The sequence below is a fragment of the Ptychodera flava genome (assembly GCF_041260155.1).
Source record: "Ptychodera flava strain L36383 chromosome 23 unlocalized genomic scaffold, AS_Pfla_20210202 Scaffold_24__1_contigs__length_23054250_pilon, whole genome shotgun sequence".
NCBI lineage: Eukaryota > Metazoa > Hemichordata > Enteropneusta > Ptychoderidae > Ptychodera > Ptychodera flava.
The window spans coordinates 16,811,585-16,834,249 of record NW_027248278.1 but is presented as its reverse complement, the minus strand read 5'-3'; the positions used below and the strand labels follow the sequence as shown (position 1 = coordinate 16,834,249).

At 37.5% G+C, this 22,665-nt stretch overlaps 3 protein-coding genes across 6 annotated transcripts; 2 read left to right on the top strand and 1 right to left on the bottom strand.

Annotated features, from left to right (window-relative positions):
* The first annotated feature begins 3,947 nt into the window (after nt 1–3,947).
* LOC139124704 (uncharacterized) lies at nt 3,948–7,404 on the top strand. Its single transcript, XM_070690822.1, has 5 exons — nt 3,948–4,124; nt 4,984–5,014; nt 5,942–6,152; nt 6,651–6,749; nt 6,865–7,404. The coding sequence occupies exons 1-5, from the start codon at nt 3,948–3,950 to the stop codon at nt 7,322–7,324; spliced, it is 978 nt and encodes a 325-aa protein (XP_070546923.1). The 3' UTR covers nt 7,325–7,404.
* A 525-nt stretch (nt 7,405–7,929) lies between these two features.
* On the top strand, nt 7,930–12,529 carry LOC139124923 (uncharacterized). Of its 3 annotated transcripts, none has more exons than XM_070691036.1 (6): nt 8,613–8,759; nt 9,379–9,486; nt 9,868–10,082; nt 10,760–10,828; nt 11,248–11,343; nt 11,749–12,529. In XM_070691036.1, the coding sequence occupies exons 2-6, from the start codon at nt 9,481–9,483 to the stop codon at nt 12,035–12,037; spliced, it is 675 nt and encodes a 224-aa protein (XP_070547137.1). In that variant the 5' UTR covers nt 8,613–8,759; nt 9,379–9,480; the 3' UTR covers nt 12,038–12,529. The 3 variants fall into 3 exon arrangements, with proteins under 3 accessions (XP_070547138.1, XP_070547137.1, XP_070547139.1); XM_070691038.1 differs by having other exon boundaries at nt 11,248–11,359; nt 11,749–11,888; XM_070691037.1 differs by lacking the exon at nt 11,248–11,343 and having other exon boundaries at nt 7,930–8,759.
* A 5,047-nt stretch (nt 12,530–17,576) lies between these two features.
* Nucleotides 17,577–22,349, bottom strand: LOC139124983 (uncharacterized). 2 transcript variants are annotated; one of them, XR_011550114.1, is made up of 3 exons: nt 22,012–22,348; nt 18,640–18,811; nt 17,577–18,400 (listed from the first exon to the last, which is right to left on the bottom strand). XR_011550114.1 is itself a non-coding variant. In XM_070691101.1 (3 exons), exons 1-3 carry the CDS (start codon nt 22,234–22,236, stop codon nt 17,867–17,869), a joined length of 915 nt encoding a protein of 304 aa, XP_070547202.1. In that variant the 5' UTR covers nt 22,237–22,349; the 3' UTR covers nt 17,577–17,866. The 2 variants fall into 2 exon arrangements, 1 of the variants encoding a protein (XP_070547202.1); XM_070691101.1 differs by having other exon boundaries at nt 18,640–18,795; nt 22,012–22,349.
* Nucleotides 22,350–22,665: the final 316 nt, after the last annotated feature.

The following is a 22,665-nucleotide window of genomic DNA, read 5'->3' as shown; positions in this document are numbered from 1 at the left end:
AGCAATATATGTATTAATGAAACTCCAATCAGACGAACCATTCTTGCTCTCGAAGTTTCAATCTGAATCTTCTGTTTTAATTGCAATTGTAATAACAATACTGTGATGATTTATTTAAGTGTAATAAAGAGTTTCCATGATGTTCAAACTGCACACTTGTGTGCTACCATTGCATTTTGTTGTGAGTGTACATGTATGTGTGGATGCATGTGCAAGCTTACATCCATATGCAAATATAAATTAATGATATGCAAATGATGGTGCAAATTAGCCGCTAAGCTTTGGCGCTTTAACTGACCCTGCTCCCTCCCTTGAGGAGGAGGAAAAAAAAAAAAAAAAAAAGCCGCGTCGCCGCACCATTTTTTAAAGAAAGGCCTGACCAGAAACATTTCTTTTTTTTTGGCCTTACAAAGAATTTACTTCCTATGGCCTGATACTAGAAATGTAACAATTTTCATTCCGCGATAAGTGGCGACATTTCCGAGGCGCGAATTTTTTTTGTCAGTCTGGTATTATTTCTCACTCACATCCATGGCAAGAAAGAAAAGTGATTTCAGATCCCAAATTATTTGTGATGGCCAGGCAGCTCGGAACAAATAAATTGGTCCTCGGAATCGCCGCTTTTAGTTTAGCAGATTTTGATTTTTTTTCAGAAAGATGACGTATTTTCACCCACTTGGTATGGTCTGTTATAGCATCTTTAGTCCAAAAAATCAATTTTACAGCATATATGTTTTCAACAGCCTTCAAATGTACAGTATTATGTTAAAATACACAATATGGAATATGTTGTGTTTCATTAATTTTAACCATCTTGACCTGATGTTGAAATATGGACTTGGCAGGAAAAGGGATACTGTACGATAGACCTGATCATGATTATTGATAATAGACACCTTCTAAAGGTTTTATTCTTATATACTAAATGCCATATTACATATATTAGAAATCTAGCCATAATTCTAAAAACCCGCAGCCCGCAACCCGCAACCCGCAGCCCGCAACCGCAGCCCGCACTTTAGCAGATACCGGAGCTGGAGGTAGAAATAGCCAGCCTGTGTTGTAAACAGTTTTTCCAAAATATGGGTCACTGTGTCCCCTAGCTGACAATTACAGCGGAGGCAACTGGAAACTGGACACCCAATTTGCAAATTACCCAGCTGTATTGCTGGCCATATAGTGAATTCACTTGGTAATTAGCGAGCGACTTTGGTAACTTGTCAGCGATATCGTTTTTCATTTCAGTCAGGTGCAGACACTTTGTGCAAGCAGGGGGTATGTTGCCACAAAGCTTATCTGGGTTTGTATAATTCAGTGTAGGGGTGGCTGCTTGTTGCTTCATGGGATTCAAAATAAATAAAGATAATAATAATATCTGGAATAATATCATACAGTGGAGCCAAAGTAAACCACTCAATAAAGATATTTCATCAAGCTACATTTGGTCTCATTTACTGCTCTCTGAATTTCAACAAAATCTCCATCATGTTCATGAACTGCAAGTGTTGTGTTATGAATGAGTGGTTTCTTCCAAATAGAACAGCCAATGATTGGATATGACTTTTTGGCGGCAAAACTTCAGAGGCCGATGATCAGTCAAAACAATGTGTCCCGCGCAGACAGTGTGTCTGGGGAAATTGAAAACAACTGCACTGTAGACAGTCTGTCTGGGGAAATTAAAAACAGCTGCACTGATCTTCATATAACTAACAAGACACTGTGATAAGGTCAAAATATGTACAAGAAATTTAATGTTTGGTCTGCAGAGGATAAATTACAGTGACACCAGTTTTTCCTTTGATTATGGTATAGGTAGGACAAATAAGTTGTCTGAATAAGACTAGTGCATGGACCAGTGCGTGGTAATGTTATCTCAATCTTCACCACAGAGTGCCAATCATAAACTCCAATTTATAACCCTTGGAAGAGCTGGTTTTTCATTTGTACAAACAGAATATCTGACTGCATCAAGTTGGCTTAATCAACAGTAAAGTGGCCTCCAAAGTTGCAGTGTCTCTACAGTTCAAAGTTACATGTATTAGCCGATATGATCACTTCTCCTGGACCTCACTTTAATAACTCGTTTTGGTTGTTTGGGTGTAAACTGAAACCACGAATGAGGCCAGACAAAGAGTCTCCACATGACTACACCCCACTCAGAAGGGAACCAGCTGCACTATTTGGACGAAACCACTCATTTACAACATGTGAAATCGACACAAACAAAAATAATTTTATTGAAATTCAGAGAGCAGTAAATGAGACCATAAGTGTAGATTGAAAAATTATCTTTATTTTAGTAGTGTAGTGTATTATATCCCCATTATATCAACACAAATATCATAATTATCTTTATTCATTTTGAATCCCATGAAGCAACAAGCAGCCACCCCTATACTGAATTATACAAACCCAGATAAGCTTTGTTGCAACATACCCCCTGCTTGCACAAAGTGTCTGCACCTGACTGAAATGAAAAACGATATCGCTGACAAGTTACCAAGTCGCTCGCTAATTACCAAGTGAATTCACTATATGGCCAGCAATACAGCTGGGTAATTTGCAAATCAGGTGTCCAGTTTCCAGTCGCCTCCGCTGTATAGGTGGTCATCAGCAATATTTGAGTGACAATTTACCTAGGAATTTCTACAATATTATTGATAAATTGTATAGAAATAGTTTTAATTGTAGTGACTAGTATAAATGATTTTCAAAGCTATACAGCTTATTGGCTTTGGGTGGAACAATGCATGATAAAAATCACAATATGAATATGAATATGAAATTTATAAACATGGGGCAGTGCAATTCAAAAATTTCATAAGGCTTCACACATAAAACCTGGATAGATTGGGTTGATTCTGTAGGTGTGTAAACTGTAAAGTTGGCATCATACTCATCCTCATCCTCATCCTCAGGGGTCATGTGAAAATGAGGATGAGGATGATGCTACAGCGTCAGCTTCACTGGCGTCAGATCCGATTATTCCCGAATGCGTCTGATGGAATGATAAGTGTAAAATCGACTCTAAAAATGTGCTCCAATCAAAACACAGTGGGGTTGTATTTCATGATATTTAGTAACCTCTCCTCTTAATATCTGTTTCTTGCGGTGTAGTTACAACGCAACATTCTTAGCCCTTAAAGTTCAAAGGTTGTATGTTTAATATGTTGACTTTTCAGGCGTCAAGTCATAGCTACACAAGTTAATTGTTTTATATGTCCTCTGAATAATTAGGGCTTTCATATCACCTCTCATGGTGGCGATTTTTACACATTTCGGACCATGTATACCTTTTTGGCACAATTTTTTTTTTTAAATCTTACACAAGAGTTGATAGGATACAAACAAACGTATCCACGGATCCATGGAGTGAAAATAACAAACATTTCAAAAAACTAGTCTGTATGGGATATTGTAACGATAGAATATTACCTGCAAACAGTTAAACGGTTCAAAATAAAGTTATGAAAGAATGGACTAGTTATTTTCTTTAGTTATGGGTGAATTTTATCATTCATCCGTCATCAGGTAGTGTAACTTTGTCTTTAATTAGCAAATTTGGTTCTTTTGTTGTATTTGTATTAATAGATCTTCATGGGTTTGCCTTCTTGCACTTTTCTTATTTACAAGCCATTTTGACCGAGTTAATGTCCTTAACCACGGTAACTTTGGCAATAAAAAAATACCTTCCTGTGCCTACATGTATTAAAGCGCCGTTATCGTCGTCTGCGCAGGTGCCAGACCGAGTCTCTGGTTACGAGAATAAATGTACAGTGTATCCCATAAGGCAGTGTATTACCAAGGCTCACAAGCAAGATGGCGGCGACCATAGTCTGTGTTGGAGGTCGTGAAAAGGCTCCGAATTGGGTAAAAGAAGGGACAAAACTAAAATTTATTTGTACAGTGCACACGAGACATGGAAGGAGGCGAAGGCAGTCCGCTACATGACTGCATCAAATGCAAAATTTGCCGAACATGTCCTTGCTTCCCACCGGGAAAACTGTCACGAATGTTTTCCATCTGTTCGTGAGTGTGGTATAAATCGCGACTCTCCGACGGAGACAGTCAAAGACGTGGAAACACAAGTGGAGAACTTACAGCTGCTACTATCCAATCCAAAGGTGAGTGGATCGTTCTTGTGAGCTTGTACATTGTATCAGTTTACATGTTAGTTGTAAAGCCTGTCCGGCAATTTTCGGGAACGCAGCATGTGCACACCGAATACGGAGGTGATGGTGTCTGGTAATAGCTGTGGGTCCATAGTGTGCTGTTTGTGGACGGGATTTCCGACTTTTACGTACTGGTTTTGACTTTAACGTTATTAACCCCGCCACCACGTAAAAGTCAAAACCAGCATGTAAAAGTCAGAAACCCCGTCCGAAAACACCACAGCTATGGACCCACAGCTACAAAACCTGCAAGTGCATGTACAAACTTACCCAGACCATGGAGGTAGAAGAAGAGATCTCTCCTTCTACCTCCATGGCCATGCCCAGACACCGATCAAACATAAAGCGAGAAACATGGAGCTAGAAAAGCTAGAAAAAACCGGACCGAAATGTCTCTGGTTTCTGAATCTAAGGCCAAATTGTCTCTAGTTTCCAAGTTTAGTGCTGAAACGCAGGCTCAAATCTCTCCTGCGTAAAATATCTTCATTTTACACTGTCAACCTCGTAGTATTGTTAGTCTCCATGATTAGTGTATAGGCCTACCCACGCACGGTTGCAGCAAAGCATATACACTGTAGTGTCTTTATGATAATTACATGTAGCCAGCTATAGGGCACTCTTCATGCAAATATAACATAACAAGTAGAAGTGAAGCAGTTTCACATTAGTAGAGCAGATACTATAATTTGTTCTGCAAAGAATTTAGACACTGGAGAAGCATGGAAAGGGTCTCTTGTAAAGTGCATGGTCATGCCATTAATTATATTTATAACAGCTCAAGATATTTTTCTTAGCATCTCTCCCATTGAAGGTACTCTCAAAGGTAACTATAGTACATCACGGTTTGACTATTTGTTGATTTTCGGAATGCTTTTCTACAAATTTTAGTATTTTACATAAGATGTTGAAATCTTTACTTTTTGCATTTATTTGGTTACATATATTTGAAATGTAGAGAAACTGACAAATGTCCTAAGTGTTGAATGGACACTTGCTTTGATTAAGTCTATGACAAGATGAAGTAAAATTATATGCATGATATGGTAATTACCTTATAACATTCACTAGTCTTCTAGCCCCCACAAAATCATGTTGGTACATGTACATAACATTTGATAATACCTTATTATTTGTTGGTCGTTTCATGTTTTTATATTTTTTATTAAAACATGTTTTATATATTCATTTTTATTACATAATGATGACTTCCCCAAAGGCATGTACCACCACTATTTCGACCCTAACTACACACTTCATTATTTGTTTGACTGATTGTTTCGATGATTCAGCTAGTTTTTTCTGCTAGTTTTAGAAATGCATGTGTAGTATTCTCTATGGGAATTTCCACTAACTATAATCTTTTAGTCAAAATAGTAGTGTTTATGTAATTGTTCCACTTTCTATTTTTCTATCAATTTCAAAATAGAGTAATTAAAATGTAGAGAAACTTACTGTAGATGAAAATGTTGTAACTTTGATTATGCCTGCATGTCCATTCCAATTTTGAAAAATCAGATGCTGACAAACGCATGTATTTTGTTGTTGGCACTTTTCCTAAAATTTTAGGCACCATTTACAAACACCTGGGGGCTTGATATGGGATCACAGTTTTGCTTTTCAACAAGATAATGTGACTGGTATTTGCTGTGTACAGAAAGTGTTGTTAAACGTCCATAAACTTAAGAAATCTGAAATCTGGCCATACCAATATTTTTTAAACTTTCTCACCTGTTAATGTTGTATTGCCAATTGAAAGGAGGAAACTTGAGAAGTTCTGAGTTTGTTAGATGTACTTCAAAACTGTCCTGATTTTCTTGCCCCTACCATACCCCCTTCCTCCAGAGGTGTTTGTGAATGCTTTCTAGTACTTCTTGAACCCATTTTATATTTTCACTTGTATGTTATATTTGCAGATGTATGCCAAGGCCCCATTGCAACATCAACTCCAAGGAAACCAGGCATTTGTAAACAACCTCTTTGGTATGTACTTCTAATGATACTGAATTTTGTGAGGTATAGAGAAGAAAATCAGACTGAATGGTAGTATTCCTGCCATTTTTATGGGCGAGTGTTTTTTTAAGATTTCATGTTATTCACGTAAAAATATACTTTGCAGATTTTTCGTTTTCCCTTACCACTTGTATCCCGTGTAGAATTAAAAGACAACATCACATCTATAATGTATACATGTCAGACTAAAAGTTTCCATCCTTAATCGGTGTTCAGATGCTCCATTATCTGTAATCATAACTGGAAATTCAGTTTAATTTATATGTACAGTTACACACTATCCATGTTGTTGATATGCACATTCAATTATTACAATTTTGTGATCATACTTGTCTGGCAGACATACTGGTACTAGTAGACCATGTATGTTTACTGTTCTCCTTTTTTGAAATACAAAATGTAGTGATTTTTCTTGTTTTGGACTTTTGAAAAATATCGAATGATAATTTTTTTGCTTTTGTGAGATAGTGAAGAAAGAGATAGTGAAGACACTCTGTCAGCTATTGAAAGTGACTCCAGCGATGGAGAAAGTGATGTTCACTCCGAGTTAAACTGCAGTGCAGGAAGGTGAGCCGCATTCAGTTTTTGATATTCCTGTTAGGTTGTGCTGCTACATGAATGTTTACTCAACAAATTAAAATGTTTTACTACAATGTTCAATGGACTTTCCATCCCATTTCAGAGGCAATCCACATGTGTCCATTGAGGAAGCTGTGTTTGATGTTCAGGACACTGGTACAGATGACATCAGCAATGATGAACTGATGGTTGATGACATTGATGATGATATGAATGTGATTGAACAGCAGAAGTGTATAGCTTTTGTTCCTTGCATCGTGGACTTGCTTAAAAAATCCAATGGAAACTTATGTAATAGAAAAGACTGTAAAGAAGCCCTTGCATATAAGACAGCATTCATTGGTACTGCAGTTATTGTTACCTGGACATGTCATGCTGGGCACCCTGTTGGAAGTTGGCAATCACAACCTAGAGTCCATGATATGTTTGCTGGAAATCTTCAAATAGCAGCCTGTATTCTACTTTCTGGGAACAGTTTTGCAAAGATCAAATTGTGTTCCAGTTTGCTAACATCGCTAACATATCACAAACTACATTCTATCGTATGCAAAATCTATACCTAGCACCAACGATTGATCATTTTTGGAAGACTCTTCAGGCTGAGTTACTGAGTGCTTACCAAGGTGAGAAAGCTTTACTAAGTGGTGATCACCGGGTCATTCATCACAGTATCTATCATACAATGTTGGTGATCCAGAAAAAAAGGTGATAGTTCACACAGAAGTGGTTGATGTCAGAGAAGTGAATGGTAAAAGTCCAAACATGGAGCGGCTTGGGTTTGAAAGGTCCATGGATCAATTACAGAAGAGCATAGTCATTGATGAGATGGTGACAGATGCACATTCACAGATAGCTGCAGTCATGATAAAGTGTTTGTGCTGCAGTACATGGACATATATTGTATGTCTTTCATTGTACCTATTTATATATGCATGTATGTACGTTTGAGTATGTACATGTCTCTTCTGTAGTAAAAGTGATGGTATACATTATTGACTAAAATTTAAAAAGGATAAATTTGTAATCTTAGCTACTCCTATTTTATATTATAAGATATTCATGCTGTTCTGCAAATTATGGGATTGCCCGTAGAATACTATCAGACCTTCATGACCTTGAGCAAACCTTTTTGATGACTTGCAGATTAGGGTGGCAAAAACCTATATGTGCTAAAGGTATACAGTCACCTGTAATCTAAATATGCCCATATATGGTCAAAGGGGCATTCCTTGGTATTCAAAATGCCCATGTTGGGGCGCTGTTTTTAAAAAGCGGCAACCCGCTTAAAATCTGTGATTGGTTAGATTTTCTCTTTCCATGGTAACGGTGGCAAAATTGGAACAGGTGACAGTATACCTTTAATGCATGATTAGGTGATTACTGTTACAGAAGTCATTCATGATTCACAGAGTTCAAGTACTTAGTTTTTGAGTAATTTCCTATCCATCAGCTAAGTCAACTTAGGGTTAGTGATGTCTGAGACTCAGGTAGGGAGAGAGCAAAGCAAGCATAGTCCTAGAGGTTTGATATTGCTTCCACCAGCTGACCTAGCCTTTGAACAGAAAACTGTGTTACAGTACAATTCATGTAAAATGAAACTCACAAACCTTTGGTGTTAGGGTCACTGTTAGAAAGTGAATCTGCATCAGTATATCATTTATATACAAGATTAGTATTTGTTGCTTTTAACACTCCTCTGGACAGCTTTTCCTGCATTTACCATTCTCATTATTGACTGACTACATCTATTTCAAAATGGTATATTTTGTTCACAGTGGTCATCAGATAGTATTCAGATAGTATTCTACACCTGACTTTATTAATGCTCCTTTAATGATAAATATAGATTATTGTTATAAATACTTATATATATGTATATATAATTTTTTTCTGTTTTACTCTCTATTACATCCAGAAAAGTGTGATAAGTTTAAAGGAGTCAAACATTCCTGGGACTTGTGGCATGGAGGAAAGAACATTCACAAAAAGGTAGTAAAGGTGAACAATGTTATCTTTAGTTTATCAATGCACACTTTCATAGCTTAACATCATGTTAGTTCTTTGCAGGCAAAATTTTCTTGAATCTCATCTGCTATTCAAGTTGGTATTGGTATTGGTATTGAAGACGGCAAAGTATGCTGAATTCTTTAAATTTCAGAGTAACAAAGGAAAACATTTTGCCAGCTGGCATTGTCATAGTGGAGCAACATGTTAGATATCATAAATCATGCAGTTTATTCAGACTACTGACCAAGAAGTGTTTGTTGAAACTTTGTGGATTTTATAAGATCATTTGATACATGTACCTTAGTAATTGTTGATTTGACACTTCTTAGCTTATGAGCTTTAAGTGAAACAACACAGATTGAGATATGGATATCACATCATTAGTATATGACTACATGAGCAAAGAACAGGATGTTGGATAAAGAATATGATAAATATCAGACTGTCAGTAGGCTAGCATTGGGCTGGCCCAGTTTTATCCAGTGCTACACCATGGGAAAGGAAGGTTTTAGCTACATTGTATTTGTTAGTGTATCGTGCTGAATTGCAAAAAAATGCAAAGGCAATATGTACATATCTAAATTTCACTTAATTTTATCATGGTCTACAGGCTTCCCAAAATAAGAAATGTCGAGACCTTTTGCCATGGGCATCAACTATCAGAAATCACTTCTGGTATGCTGCCAAAGAGAGCAAGGGAAGTGAAAGGAAAATGAAAGTGAGTATTTTTAATGTTAAAATACAAAACAGCCTGAGAAGAAGGGAAGTGTGTGTTTCACATGTTAGTCAGTCTGTCCACCAATTTACAGACAGTACTCTTTGATGGTAGCATCAGGACAGTGTGTAACAATGTACAAATACTGTCAGTGATATTTTACATGACAATCCAATATGACTGCACCGTGAACATACTGTAAGTTTTTCATGTTCTGTCCAATCTGAAATGTGTGGAGTACAGCAGTACTAGTTATTGAGGCTTATATCCATGTTGAAATTTTAAGCATGTGGAATGTACTGCATGGGTAAATAGTGCTAACAAATAAGCAGCATCATAAATATATTGGTGCCAAATGCTTTTTTATTGTTGTTTACCCAATAGGCAATATGGTTTGGCATTCTGCATCATGTTGTAAATGAACATGAATGGCTGCTAAATATTGATGGAACTTATGGCAAATGTGCACATTCACCATTGACAGAGGAGAATCAGCAAAGACCATGGCTACAGAAAGGGTCACCTGCTCACGTGGCACTCAAAGGGATTGTTGAAGATAAAAGATTCCTGAGAACATTCAGCTACTATGTAAATTTCAGGTATGTTGTTATTTGCTACCATAGCCATGTCTGTACACTCATTTGGAACAATCCTTGACACAGAAAGTTCAAGTACAATAACAGAATCCACTGAAATCTGCAACTTTTGCAATGCCTTGTTCAAATCTTTTAGAAATTTTTGTGTTTAGGTTTCGATGGGTGTTCAGATATGTTCATTATGAGAAAACTATCAGTGGTTAATATTAATGAACAAATACATGTATGCTACACAGGAAATCTTTCCCATCATAGTAGTAAGATGTGCATACTTATGTCAGCATTCTAGCACAGCATCTACAATCTCTATTTTTACTGGCCTTGAAACAAGGGTGTGCACATCTATGGTTCATGGATATGAAATGCAACTGTTAGTGGTAACACCATTTTGCTGACCTATGACAATGCTATATCAGACGAGTATTTCTCATAGCTGGTACAGTCCCTGTAGATTTTCAGAGCTGGTACAGCTGTGTGCTCATGTCTGTACCGTTACATGTAATGGAAACTGTACAGGTTTCTGTACAGGTCTGTGTGAATTTTTCTGTTTAGGCTGCCTGACAGACCCAGGTCTTGCTTTAATACAGAGAGATAATATTTATGACATATGAGTATGTGTTTATAATGATCCAGCTGGAAGCAGAGTGTCATTTGATGATATTTTTTTCATTTTTCCCCAGACACAGTGGCTTTGTAGAGTCTTTCCACAGTCACCTTTTGATGTATGCCCCAAAGAGACATGCATACACGTAAGTATATTTGTGTGTTCTTTAGTATCATATGTTGCACCGTACAGCTTGTCTAAACCAAATCTGGTTGCACTCAGTACATCTTCTACATACAACACTGTGTTCAAAGAACTTCAATAAACCAGACTCCGAACACCTCTGCAAACCCCAAAAAATATTCTCCTTGCCTTCAATGTCCCATTTTAATAGACAAATTTTACAGTGTACTGATTGTAGGTAGAAATTACTGTTAGACTGATTGTTTATGTCTTGGGAAAGTAAAAGTTGGTCAGTATTACATCTGCAAATTATTGAAGTCATGCTGTATAATGTAAACGATGTGCATGTACAGTTTTATCCATATTTTCATCGTAGACTCTTTAGGGATGAGGAGAATCCAAATTTAAAACATGACCATTTCATACTTTCTTAAACTTCAGATATGTTGCCTATAAAGCAAGAATTCAGTTGGCTGCCATAGATTTTAATAAACATACTAATCGGAAGCAAGCACTGGACAAAGAAGGGAAACCAAGGTGTGTTATACTGCAAGTATGATGAAATATTCATTATTCCTACCAGTACATACTCGGCTTTGTAGGATTGCTGTAGGCAGAACAAGAAACTTCATTTTATATTCACAATGAAAATCAAGAAATACCCTAATGTTACTATTGTAGACCCTTTAGTACTGACACATTGCCTCCACACACATTGGTAAATGATATTGTTGAAAGTGTGAATAGCCGACAAAACTATCCTGATGCTGGTTATGGATTTGAACTTCAGATTGTACCGTCTAGACTTGTTACAATAGGCTGCATAATCACAATCTTGTTATGTTTGACATATCAGGATACATTAGAATCACACAGTCATGTTTATGATAATCTATACTGCTTGAGAGTTGCTTTAAAACTATCTTCATGATTGTTTTTCAGGTTTGAAGTCAAATACTCTAAGCAGTCCAAGAGGTTTTATCCTACTGCCAAACTAGAGCCCAAGAAGTATGAATACATTGGTGAGCTGCAAAGGCAGATCTTCCAGTCTCGGCAAAATGACTATGGCCATATGTCCTGGCATGTGTCCTTGGATGAGAATGATCCCAGGCGAATCCATAGCACTAGACGTTTGGTGACAAGGCCTAGTTTAAGTCAAGTTACAGCACAGTATCAGAGTAGATTTGCCACATCACAGTCTCATGAACTTACTGGTAGTTCTAATCAATGAATGCACAGTAAACTTTATCCAGCAAGGAAATAGAACATTAGAAACCTTTGAAAGTGTTCATAGTGTGATCTTCTATTGCCTCCATTGATTTTATCATTGACATAAATATTGCATTATTGATACGTGTATCTGTCATATCCAGTAACAGAAAACTGCTGTTCTAAAATTACTGAACTCAGATTAATATTTTGAGAGGTTCATGAACCAATTTATATAAACTGTTTGGTCATTTGTTTCATTGATAAAAACTTTATTGTGTACTTGAGTCTGTCACTATGTTGGAGCAGAGATATCATACCCAAGCTACATGTAGGTCAAATGACATCATTGAATTTTTAGCTTCAAAATCAGTGACACACACTGGCCTCAGTATTCAGCCAACCTTGCACTGTAGAGAGGATAGTTGATGGCCTGAATAGTAGTAAAAGGTTTATCTACTCAACACCTAACATTTCAGTATTTCGTAAATACACATGTGGATAGGTCGCTAGAGGGCGTTCAGGTAGAGACATTCGTTCACTTCGTGTCTCAACTTTTGCTCTGTTTTTTGTGTTTATATGGAACCTTTTCCATAACAGTCTTTACGACTGGTTACTTAAAGTATTCTGCTACCACTGCCAGTGTTTTTTGGAAATGGGAGTGCACATAGAAGTGTGGAGAGCGAGAATTGGTTCCTTCAACCAGCCACCGAGTGGGACAGGTGTCCGCCATCATGGCGCCAACGGCAACGCTATGTGCTTGGCTGTTCGACTTGTGCTGATATTCATGTTACTGTTAGCCGGTGACATCGAGAGTAATCCGGGACCCAATTCAAGTAACCAACAACAATCAGAAAAAAGAAGGACAAGACAAACAAGACTTTTTGAATCAACTACACCAGCAGAAAAAGACGAATTTGAACTTGCAGATGTTATGAGAGAGTTACGTAACGTAAAATGTGACCTCGGTAGAAAAATGGACAAACTGGCAACCGACTTGAACAGAAAGATTGATAATATCGTTGAAGATCTGCAAGACGTAAAAGACGAACTGCACGAAGCTCGAGAAGAAACTGCCCGGTTGTCAGAGGAGAATAAAAACCTCAACGACCAAGTCAGCGAGCTGACAAATGAATTGGACGACCTAAAGGGGCGACTAAAACGAGAAAATCTTCTTTTTAAAGGCATAGCCCAGGAAGAGAACGAGACATGGGAACAATCCGAAACCAAAGTGAGATCATTCATAACTGATAATCTTGGAATTGACGGCAGCACGATACAGTTTGACCGGGTACATCGTCTCTCGGGTGCGCGTTCACGACCGCAGCCAATAATCGCAAAGTTCGCTAACTTCAAACAACGCAATCAAGTTTATCAAGCAGCTAAGATTTTGAAAGACACCGATTACAAGATTACGGAAGATTTTACCCAAAGAGTCAGAGACATTCGGCGAAAACTTGGTCACCACCTAGCAGCAGCAAGAGCTCAGGGTAAGAGAGCGTTTCTATCATACGATAAACTGAAAATAGACGGTATCTTGTATGCTCTATGATAGCGCGAGAGACAACATCCATCCATTATCCGATAGAATAGTGAACCGCGATCGCAGATAAGATGAAGGCCAAGGTCAAAGAGAGAAGAGTTGCAATAATGAAACAGAGTGTATCATTTCTCCACATTGTGATCACATAACTAAGCATTACTTGCGTTGCATTTTTTGGAATGTCCATGGATTAGTGTCAAAACTGAGTGATTTTGATTTTGTCATGTACATTCAACAATTTGATTTAATCTGTCTGGTAGAAACATGGATTTCAGAAGATTCAAGCATAGGTATTCCTGGCTTTAAATCATTCAAAAAACCAGGTTTTAAAAAATCAAAGTATGGAAGACACCCTGGGGGTATAGTCGTTTTGTACAGGGCATCACTAGACTTTAAGGTGAAGTTTATTTGCAGCAAGTCTAATGATATTGTCTGGGTGTTTATGTACAATGAACATTCTGTTCAAGTTCCAGTGTATATATTTTCTGTTGTGTACATTCCACCCGAAAATGTTGAAAGTGAGGATTCGGGGAGCACCTTTGATATTTTAAGCCATGAGTTAGCACAGTTTTTTGTACAATTTCCCTCATCGCAATATTATTTAATGGCTGCACAGCGAACGAACTGGATTTTATAAATGATGATGTATCCAGATATGTATGGTCAGACAGTGTTGTTTTGAACGATTTTGACATGGATGTACCAATCCGTGAAAACAAAGATAATGTGTGTAATAATATTGGCAAGAAACTTCTTGACTTTTGTAAAACCACTAATATGCGTATTGTTAATGGTAGGTTGTGTAAGCAGAACGGAAGTGGGGATTTTACATTTGTAAGTGGCTCAGGATCCAGTGTAATAGATTATCTGTTAAGCTTTCCATATAATTTTTCCAATATTGTACAATTTCAAGTTGATGTCAGAGTTGAGTCAGACCATCAACCCCTTTTGTTTGATGTTGTAACCAATTTTCCAGGGTCAGATATTGAACAAAATGTTCGTGATAGTACCGGTGATGACACTGACAACCTGAACACAGTTACAAGCTTTGTCAAATATATTTGGGATAAGGAAAAGTCTGAGCATTTTTTTCATACTGGGATTCCACTCAAGCTAGAGCACAGATAGACAATTTTGAGTTACATGTGTCGAATTTTAATATTGATGAGGCCGCTAGCTGCCTTTTGAAGATGTTGCAATCTGCGGCCAATGATATGAAACATACACGTAACTGTGCTCCTAGACAAAATGACTTTGCAACGGGCTCTAGGAATTCATGGTATGACAATGAGTGTAAGAATTTTAAACATACTTTAAATGCTTGTGTAAATAGATACAGAAATAATAGATCAATATGTAATTTAGAAGAATTGAAAAAATGTAAGCGTGAGTACCGAGAGTTTGTCGCATACAAGAAACAAAGTCACAAGAGTTGTAATCTTCAAAAACTAGTTGATGCGGCCAAACAAACGAACTCAAGGTATTTTTGGTCATTGGTGAAGGGGAAGCCAACTCCACCTTCTTGTAAAATAATAACTGATGACTGGTTGGATTATTTTAAATCCCTTTTAAATACACCAGGTCTAGAAAATGATAGTTTTGCTCATTTTTATGACGAAATTAAGGGTTTTGTTGATAACGTGGAGTTGGGAGAAGATAGTGGTTATAATGACCTAGATATTTTGAATTCTGCAATTACTTTGGATGAAATCGACATGTGTATTAATAAGCTTAAAATAGGCAAAGCCTCGGGTATCGATGGTGTTAGTTCAGAATTTTACAGAAATTGTCCACTTGTCATGAAAGAAATGATGTGTAAACTTTTCAATGTTGTCTTTGAAGCAGGAATTTTCCCATCTCAATGGGCTCAAGGTGTCATTGTTCCTATTTACAAAAAAGGAGACAGAAACTCTGCAAGTAACTATAGAGGTATTACCTTGTTACCAATAATGGGAAGATTTTTTGTAACATTCTTGATATAAGATTGCATAAATGGATAGAAGAAAACTCTCCAATCGTTGAAGAACAAGCGGGTTTTAGAAAATCATACTGTACTTCTGATAATCTATTTATTCTTTACACAATTATTTCAAAATACCTAGCAAATAAAAAGGGCAGAGTGTATGTAGCTTTCATTGACTTCGAGAAAGCTTTCGATAGAATTGACCATTACTGTATGTTTTACAAACTACTTAAATCTGGTGTAAACGGTAAAATGTACAAAATTATCTTCTCGATGTATCAAAATGTCAAATCCTGTGTACGAACACCGAATTGTATTACTGAGTTATTTACCTGTAGTTATGGTGTCCAGCAAGGTTCAGTGCTTTCACCTATTTTGTTTTCTATGTTTGTAAATGATATTGGGGAAGCACTACAAAGTACACATTTTTCTGGAGTCGATATTGGTGTTTTGAAAATTATTTATTTACTTTTTGCAGACGACCTCACCTTAACTAGTAGTTCTAAAATGGTCTACAACGTTTATTCAACAAATTGTATGATTACTGTAGTAAGTGGAAACTGTCAGTTAATATTGATAAAACTAAAGTTATTGTATTTAGGAGGGGGGGAGCCTGAAGAATTATGAGAAGTGGTTTTATGACGGGAAAAGGGTGGCAGTTACTTCTTTTCAAAGTTATTTGGGCATCGTTTTATCCTGGACTGGCCAATGGTTCCAAGCACAGAAATGCTTGAGTGACCAGGCCAACAGGGCGCTTTTCAGCTTGAAAAGTTGTTTGTGTAAGTTTGGAACCCTTCAACCAACACTAGCTTTAAAAATTTTCGATAGTAAAATCTTGCCAATCCTCCTCTATGGCTCTGAAATCTGGGGCTTCCATCCTGCTAAAGATACGGAAAGGGTTCACAATAATATGCTGCGTTATATACTTACTTTGTATACAAATACTTCAGTTGCTGCCATTAGAGGGGAATTGGGTCGAATGTCGTTGAGAGTACCAAGATTTTGTAAGATTATTAAATATTGGTTAAGAATTGTAAATATGGATAAAAATAGACTCATTTACAAATGTTACGATTTTCAACTCAAGAATATTGGTGTAAAAAAATATAACTTTTGGGCAAATGATGTTAAGTATTTGCTCCAGAGCTATGGCTTTGGAGAAGTTTGGGAGCAGCAAGGAGTTGGGAACGAGACTGTTTTTTTGAAAACATTTAAACAGCGTTGTATAGATATAGATATACAGCTTTGGTCAGACGAAATGAATGCATCAAGAAAATTAGATACATATGCCACCTTTAAAAGAGACCTTACTTTAGAACCATATTTAATCTGTATTGACAAAGCTATCTTCAAAATTGCACTATGTAAATTTAGAACTTCTGCCCATAATTTGAAAATTGAATCCGGGCGCAAGAACAATATTCCAAGGGCATTAAGGATATGTGAATTATGTGAAGGAGACCACATTGAAGACGAGTTTCACTTTTTACTTGTCTGTCCAATGTATAACAATCTGAGACAGAAATATATTCCACAATATTACTTTAATCCACCTCTTGTACATAAGTTCAAGATACTTTTAACATCTCATAATACAAATACAATAAGGAAACTCAGTAGGTTTATTTTCTATGCAACAAAACTCAGAGATGACACTATTAATAATTAAGATAATATTTTTTTTTCGTTGCCTTGCTGTCATCTGTATATTTCTAGCGACCAGTTCATAATTTATGCTTTTTGATTTGTACATTTTGGCCGGAGGCCATCAGTACTGAAATAAACTTATCTTATCTATCTAAATACACATGTGGCATAAAGCCAAGAAGAACTGAAAAATTAGTTCTCTTATTCACTGCTTTAGTTTTCCAAACGAGATTGTGTGGTAAAACTGCCATTTTCAATGAATTATTTTGCAGTTTTTAGCTGGCTTGAATCCCTATGAATTTCATGCAAAAGTTAACATTTGTTTTTGAAGTTAATCATCCGGAAGTGTAAATTTATTTTCCTGGGCTTTGAAGGGGTTTATGTGAATTATTGAAAATTTCATAAAAGTTGACTTTTCAGGAGTGGTACATACCCCAGAAATAACAGACATCATGAATGTCCATGCATACAGTTTTGTAAGAATGACCATGCTATAGGACAGCTCAAGGTGTTGTTCATTTTATTGTATATTACCAGTTTGCAATGACTGATACATACCAGAAGAAAGTGACCCAGACACATCACATGCATATTCAAATGTTAATAAAAAATTGTTTGAACAGAAATATTGTGGTTTATGTTGTCAATATCTACTTTGACGGCATCGAGGATAAATAAAGCAGTTCACAGTTCACCAGCTAGTCCTGAATTTCTCCTTCTATGTAGCCAACATACACGTTATTAGGACTTGAATAGCGTCTTCTAATAACTAGAACACAACATGATGGAATAACACGACGGTTTCCTCTGCCCAACCGACCATGTTGCCAATATATAAACTGGCGATATGCAAAGTGTCTGTAGCATGCATTGTTCCTTGGTTGATCTTGTGCATAAGTGTCTGCAACTGTTCTCATGGCAATTTCTAAAACATTAGGGTCCTTAACAAGTTGTTGAAATAACCATGTCCTTGCTATGCATTCTTGGCCAGTCCTTTTTGCACAACATTTGTTTTCAACCTGTGAAGGCATTGGTCGACATTCTCCACACCTACACCATGGAGGAGATACTATGTCATCAGGTTTTGGATCAGGGGATGGCTGCTGATGAAACTGATTGAAGCCTTGATCGGTTCCATCCAAGACAAAGTCTGCCCATGCATCCGGTTGCCTTCTGATCAATTCCATGGTCACTTCTTCCAGTCTTTCTCTTGTTAAATTCTGTATATATTGCTGAAAGCAATGAAAGAAAACAAAGATTAACAGGCTTAAAATCCTACTTATTTGATTTTGAAAAATCATAGCAAATGTCTAACATCATTTTGAATACTAGTATTATTTACCCATACAGTCTTAGCGCTGCCTGTTCAATTTTTTATACTTGACTTTAACACTTCTGCTGTTCACATGTCAATCAAATGAAATGGAAAAACAAATGTGTAAAACTGACAACAAAGGTAGTTTCTACAAACCTGTACATTTCTTTCATGAGCACTGTGCCTGTCCTGTTCATCCATGCAATCTAGCACCTGTGATAGCTGTTCAGGCTGGTAAGCAACACGTCGTCTTTTCCTAATGTTTGACTGTTCAGGTTGTACAGTATTCTCATCTTCCTCAGATGACGACTCCTACAAAACACAGCCCCTCCCCCCAAAAAAAATAAAAAACACCAAACAAATAAATAAATAAATCACCAGAAAAGGTACACATGATTAAGATTTCAAAAATATAAATAAAGATATTGGAAAAGCAATAACTAATAATGGTAATGCTGGCAAGGTAACACTATAGCTACACAACAACATACTTTTTAGTGACATGATATAAGAAATTGTATGGCAGTTGTTGACAAATAATTACTGCTTACTGCCTCCACCAGGATGTACACCCTGAAAATTTCACTCATCTGTAGAGAAAACACATCACAATTTATGATGCAATGATGGTGAGGACAAGAGCCAGAAGCTAGCCAAATCTACCAGCCACTTTGAGTTTTCTGACAAGCCACTTTTAGTCCCCACGGACACCGTCCGGGGGGACTTATAGGTTTGGTCATGTCCGTGCGTCCGTCCGTGCGTCCGTCCGTGCGTGCGTCCGTCCGTCCGTCCGTGCGTCCGTCCGTTCACGCAGATATCTCAGAGACGCCTGGAGCGATTTCGTTCAAACTTGGTACAAGGATAGTACCCTACCTCATACAGATGCACGTCGATTTGTTTCACAATGCGATCAAATTTGGCGGTGTTAGAGGACTTTTTAGTTTTCACCTCCATCGACTCCATGTATAAGGCAGTCAGTCCATAGACTCCCATGTATAAGGCCGTCCATAGACTCCCATGTATAAGGCGGTCCATAGACTCCCATGTATAAGGCAGTCCATAGACTCCCATGTATAAGGAAGTCCATAGACTCCCATGTATAAGGCAGTCCATAGACTCCCATGTATAAGGCAGTCCATAGACTCCCATGTATAAGGCGGTCCATAGACTCCCATGTATAAGGCAGTCCATAGACTCCCATGTATAAGGAAGTCCATAGACTCCCATGTATAAGGCAGTCCATAGACTCCCATGTATAAGGCCGTCCATAGACTCCCATGTATAAGGCGGTCCATAGACTCCTATGTATAAGGCAGTCCATAGACTCCCATGTATAAGAGAAGAAGTCCATTGACTCCCATGTATAAGGCAGTCCATAGACTCCCATGTATAAGGCAGTCCATAGACTCCCATGTATAAGGCGGTCTATAGACTCCCATGTATAAGGCAGTCCATAGACTCCCATGTATAAGGAAGTCCATAGACTCCCATGTATAAGGCAGTCCATAGACTCCCATGTATAAGGCCAAGAAAAATAAAAATTTAGTTTCTCATAGTATTCATATTGCAAAAAGGATGCAGTGACACAGTTTTTAGTCCCCACAGATAAAGTCCAGGGGGCTCATAGATTGGGTCATGTCAGTCCGTGAGTCCATCCATGTGAGTCCATCCGTTCACGCAGATATCTCAGACACTTTGACAAATGTCACGTGACCTTGGTGACCTTTGACCTCAAATATACATATTTGTCCATAACTCAGTAATCACTAATGCTACACCCTTCATATTTGGTATGATGGGACAGCTTATGACGCCACATATTGTTCCTCATTAATTATGTGCATATCTAATTTTGAGCGAGCCAATAGAGCCAGAGGTCTGATTTTTGGTTTGTAGGGAAAACTTAGCAACACAATTTTTTTGACAAAATGTCACGTGACCTCAATGACCCTTGACCTCAAATATACATATTTGTGCATAACTCAGTAACCACAAGTGCTACACTCTTCATATTTGGTATGAAGGGACACCTTATGACGCCACATATTGTACCTCATTAATTATGTGCATATCTAATTTTGAGCGAGCCGATAGAGCTAGAGGTCTGATTTTTGGTATATATGGATAACTTAGCAATACAATTTTTTTGACAAAATGTCATGTGACCTCGGTGACCTTTGACCTCAAATATACATATTTGTCCATAACTCAGGAACCATTAATGCTACACGCTTCATATTTGGTATGATGGGACACCTTATGACGCCACATATTGTACCTCATTAATTATGTGCATATCTAATTTTGAGCAAGCCAATAGAGGTAAATGTACGATTTTTTTGGCATATATGGATTAATTAGCAATACAATGGGTTTTTTTTTCAAAATGTCACGTGACCTTGATGACCTTTGACCTTCAATATGCATATATATGCATATCTCAGTAACCACAAGTTCTTTACGCTTTGATTTTGATAGGATAATAGACCTTAAGATGTCACATCTTGTACCTCATTTATTATGCACATATGTATTTCTTGGCTGGCCAATACAACTAGAGGTCTGATCTTTTTTCCTGATTTAGAACCATAACTTATACATGCCTCTTGTTTCAAATTGGGAACAATGACATAGACCTATGTGTCCATAGATCTGAACATATACACTCCAGTGATACTTCTTAATGACCTCATTTCCTGCCCCATCAAGACTAATACTCCTATTACAAGTGGGGACTATGTCATTGACAATGACTTGTTCAGTAGTAGGCTGAAGTTCATAGTTGTGTGAAATGTTTTTCTCGGATTACATGTTAGTTGCTGCTCCTTTTGCAACTTGTGTACCAGTATGAAGTATGGAGATACTGAGATAGTATCTCACTTTGTCAGATTTAATAATTCAAGTCGACTTTTCACTGAAATCATCGTCCATGAATTACAATCATAGCAGCAACTATGCAATGAATACCGATTCAATGTTGGTTCCAAACCTATACGGCAACCTTTTTCCAAATCAGCGACCGACGAAGTCACAGAAGTTCATTGCAAGTGCTCTCGCCCATTATGAAGCGTATCAAAAGGAATTCATAGACTAGTCTAGAGATTGAAATCCGGGAAGTAAGATAAGTATCAAACGATATTTGAGGTCAGGGTCTATCTATGAAAAAGAGTGCCCGGAAAGCCGGATGGTCGATCATATAGCATTTTGGTTTACACATGGCCGATTCCATGGAAAAAGTATGCTTGGAAATTGTTATCCCAACTGGGACAAACAGCATTTCTACACTTGGTTATAAATAGGGTGTGCACATAACGGCATAAGCTGTGGCGAGGCCATGCTTCGTTCGTCCGAACTTTTTGAATGCAGTCATATATTGGAAAAATGAACGCACATACTAGGCTTAGATAGTAGTACTCAAAGGACAGGACTGTCCACATGCTAGTATTAGATGCAAATATTTCGGGCCATAAATACCGATAAATAATAATGATCGACCAAGCTGTAGTATGGTAGCGTTACAGTACTTACCGGTTCTATATTCACACAAGGACGTCGTCTGCCACAGGTGCATCCATTATTGCAATACTCGTCTATGGCCTTGCACGGGCATGCACCACGGCCACGTTTCCTTGAGCACATTCCTCTACAATTACATGATTTTGGTTCTTGTGAGTTATTTTCCAAAACATCGGCAAGAGCAGCGTCCACTCCGCTCATATCAAAGCTAGCGCTCATGGGATCCTCGCTCGCCATCGTGGATTGCAATGATTTGTGGGATTGAACGTAATGTTTGTAAACACGAAATCCTGCACATGCGCAGACGACGATAACGGCGCTTTAACATGAACATATATATTGTTTCTCAATTACAGTTTACACATAAGATGTTCATCTACTCTTCCAGTCTATCTATGGTAAGTTTTGTCCATACATGTAGTTGAATCTGACTCTACACAAAAAATCTGTGTTTGCTGAGGCCAAGTAAAGAAAAGGTTTGTGTCTCATCCTAGACATCTTGCAAAAATGATGCAGTGACATGTTTTTTCTCCATTTTTTTCATTCTTCAACCAACAAGAATGTGCAAACAACATGAAGACAATATGCAGAAAAAAAGGTTGATGCAGTGGGTCTGGATTGATGAGTGTGTGGTTGAGAAACAAACTTATATTTTTCTTGGCCTAA